The 2,494-nt window shown below is 34.4% G+C and overlaps 1 protein-coding gene and 1 long non-coding RNA gene across 2 annotated transcripts in view; one reads left to right on the top strand and one right to left on the bottom strand.

Annotated features, from left to right (window-relative positions):
* Positions 1-947: 947 nt before the first annotated feature.
* On the bottom strand, positions 948-2,356 carry LOC118756339 (protein ALP1-like). Its single transcript, XM_036491110.1, has 2 exons — positions 2,049-2,356; positions 948-1,970 (listed from the first exon to the last, which is right to left on the bottom strand). The coding sequence occupies exons 1-2, from the start codon at positions 2,354-2,356 to the stop codon at positions 1,067-1,069; spliced, it is 1,212 nt and encodes a 403-aa protein (XP_036347003.1). The 3' UTR covers positions 948-1,066.
* Positions 2,275-2,494, top strand: part of LOC118756340 — a 665-nt gene continuing 445 nt past the window's right edge. Inside the window, exon 1 of the long non-coding RNA XR_004995118.1 lies at positions 2,275-2,422. This is a non-coding gene — a long non-coding RNA (uncharacterized LOC118756340). The remainder of the gene's footprint in view (positions 2,423-2,494) is intronic.

Genomic DNA, 2,494 nt, shown 5'->3' with positions numbered 1-2,494 from the left:
TTGCTATAATTTCGTTGTTTCTAATCAAACAAAATTTAACATATTTTTAAAGAAAATATTCAGGATATTATTCCAAACGCGTGGTTTTCGATGCAAGTTTACGAGGCTTACGCGGTTACGAGGCATTTAAATAAATAACCTGGATATTTTCTTTAAAAAATGTACAATTGTGTTTGATTAGAAACAATGAAATTATAGCAAAAACGACGCTGTGTTTTTTGTTTTGCACATAACTGTAAGTTTAATACTTACCTTGAACAAAAGATAATTTTAATGACTTGTGAAATATTCATGCCAATTACGGTCTTGAGAAGCAACACATTCAGGATATTGTGCAAATTTTATGTATGCTATCATGGTAGCTGTTTGTATTTTGTTGTGAATTTACAAATGCACTGAAATATGTAAATGCAAGATCCTATAGACAAGATCCTGAACAGCCCTATTATTTAAAAGACTAAAAAGTAGACTGTTTGTAACAACTTTTGTTTTATAAATAGGCAATACCTTAAAAAGAAACATATTACTTAAAAGACTAAGAAGTAAATTGTTTGTAATTCACTTTTGTTTTATAAATACGCCATATTTACAGTGGTCGAAAAAATTATAGTCGCACCATATTTGACAAGTTTTAACATTTTTTTTTTTAATTTTAGTAACTTTTTCATAAAAATATAGTTAATTCTTTAACAAAGCCCGTGTAAAAAATCCCGTTTTATAAAAAAGTCAAAATTAAAAAATAATATGTTAAAACTTGTCAAATATAGTGGGGCTATAATTTGTTTGACCACTGTATGTACCTTAAAAAGAAACAAAACAATTAAAAGACTGAAAGGTATATTGTTTGTAACCACTATACTGTTTAAAACGGTTTTAACTTAAAAGACTGAATGAAATATATGTTATGTTAACGCCATACTTACCTTGAACAAAAATTAATTTAAAAACCTGAAAGATGTGACGACATTTAAAACATTACCAATAAGTGCCCTCATACTGTGAGTTCAAATTTTTGTTTTCTATCTTAAATAATAAAAACAAAGCATATTCAGTGAGTAGTAATTATTTAAATTTTATCGTTAAAAAGATGTGTCTTCAGAGCATCCCTTAAATCATAATTATTTGAACTGCCTCGGTTCGATGACACCCTACTTATTGAGGGCAATGGAACTACTTCGTTTCGCCATGAGCCAGCGATGGTGGCATCCTCTTCGTAGCGATCAACAAAATCGCTTGCTACATAGTTTGCACACGAAAGCTTAATAAAATTATGCAAGACAATACAAGCTTTCACTATTTGTTCTGCATTTTTCGGGGCCATGCATAGCGTCGTTCTCAATATTCTCCATTTGGCAGTGAGTATTCCAAATGCGTTTTCTATAACTCTTCTTGCACGAGAGAGTCTTTTATTGAAATACTCTTGCTCTTCTGGAATACCTCTACCCGGATATGGTCGCATTAAATAACGCCGTAAGGGAAAGGCTGCATCTCCTACTAAATAATGTGGAAATGGCTCGGTTTCTCCTGGCAGAGGCTGATCATGTGGAAGGCCGAGCCTATCATTTTCAATAGCATCTGCCAGTTTTGAAAAGTGGTAGACACCGCCATCGCTTTGACTTCCATATGCTCCGATGTCAACGCCGGTAAAGGTATAATTGGCATCACATACGGCCAAAAGCACGATACTATAATTGCCTTTGTAATTATAGTACATCGACCCTGAATTTGCTGGACAGGTAATATTAATGTGCTTTCCGTCGATGGAACCAACGCAGTTGGGCATATTCCACAGCGACTTGAACTCATTGGAAATACGTCCCCATTCCGTTTCTGACGGGGTCGCCACATACAGGTCAGCTAACAGATCCCATATGGTCATACATGTCTCCAACGTAATCTTCCTGAAAGTCGTCAGGCCGATCCTGTGAACTATTGTGTGGAATTGCCGAGTGCCACCGTGAGCCAAATATCTGCAACAAAAAAATAAAACCAGATACATATATGGAAAATTATACGTATACTATTAAGTAAAACCGATTTTCTCTTACATCAGGGTTATAAATAGTCTGCAGCGACTCGATATTGGTGTTCTGATTGAATATTTGGTCAGCGAAGCCTCCAGAAATTCGTGCAGCACATTAAATAACGAAAAGGGCATTCTTAATGTCTTGTTAAACTGCTCCTCATCTGCAGCCAAGTTTCTTAATGAACTTTCAAACAATCCATATTTGTGTCGCTCTAAGTACAATTTCCGAACCCAAAATCGGCGCTTCTGTTTTAATCGCAGTTTTAATTTACGCATTTTCGCTAAAATTAGGAAAATTCTCAAAACTTGTTTAGCATTTCGAGTCAACATTTTGTACTGCCAAATGAAACTTTATGAAAACCAACGAATCTGGTGGCCGGAACGATAAAAAGCAAGGTATCTGAAAAAAAAATAATGTTGTTAGCAACAAATAATTGTTTAATATAAACTCTTTTACCTCCAGTTGAA

The sequence above is a fragment of the Rhagoletis pomonella genome, unplaced genomic scaffold, assembly GCF_013731165.1.
Source record: "Rhagoletis pomonella isolate Grant_MI unplaced genomic scaffold, Rhpom_1.0 Rhpom_scaffold_09920, whole genome shotgun sequence".
NCBI classification, from domain to species: Eukaryota; Metazoa; Arthropoda; class Insecta; order Diptera; family Tephritidae; genus Rhagoletis; species Rhagoletis pomonella.
The sequence above is the reverse complement of the archived record's forward strand: the minus strand, read 5'-3'. Positions and strand labels throughout refer to the sequence as shown.

Bases quoted from the DNA above. Each gene is read 5' to 3' on its own strand.
- LOC118756339 (XM_036491110.1), bottom strand. From the start codon at position 2,356: ATGTTGACTCGAAATGCTAAACAAGTTTTGAGAATTTTCCTAATTTTA. The intron at 1,971-2,048 runs GTAAGAGAAAAT...TTTTTGTTGCAG, and splicing joins AGACTATTTATAACCCTGAT to ATATTTGGCTCACGGTGGCA.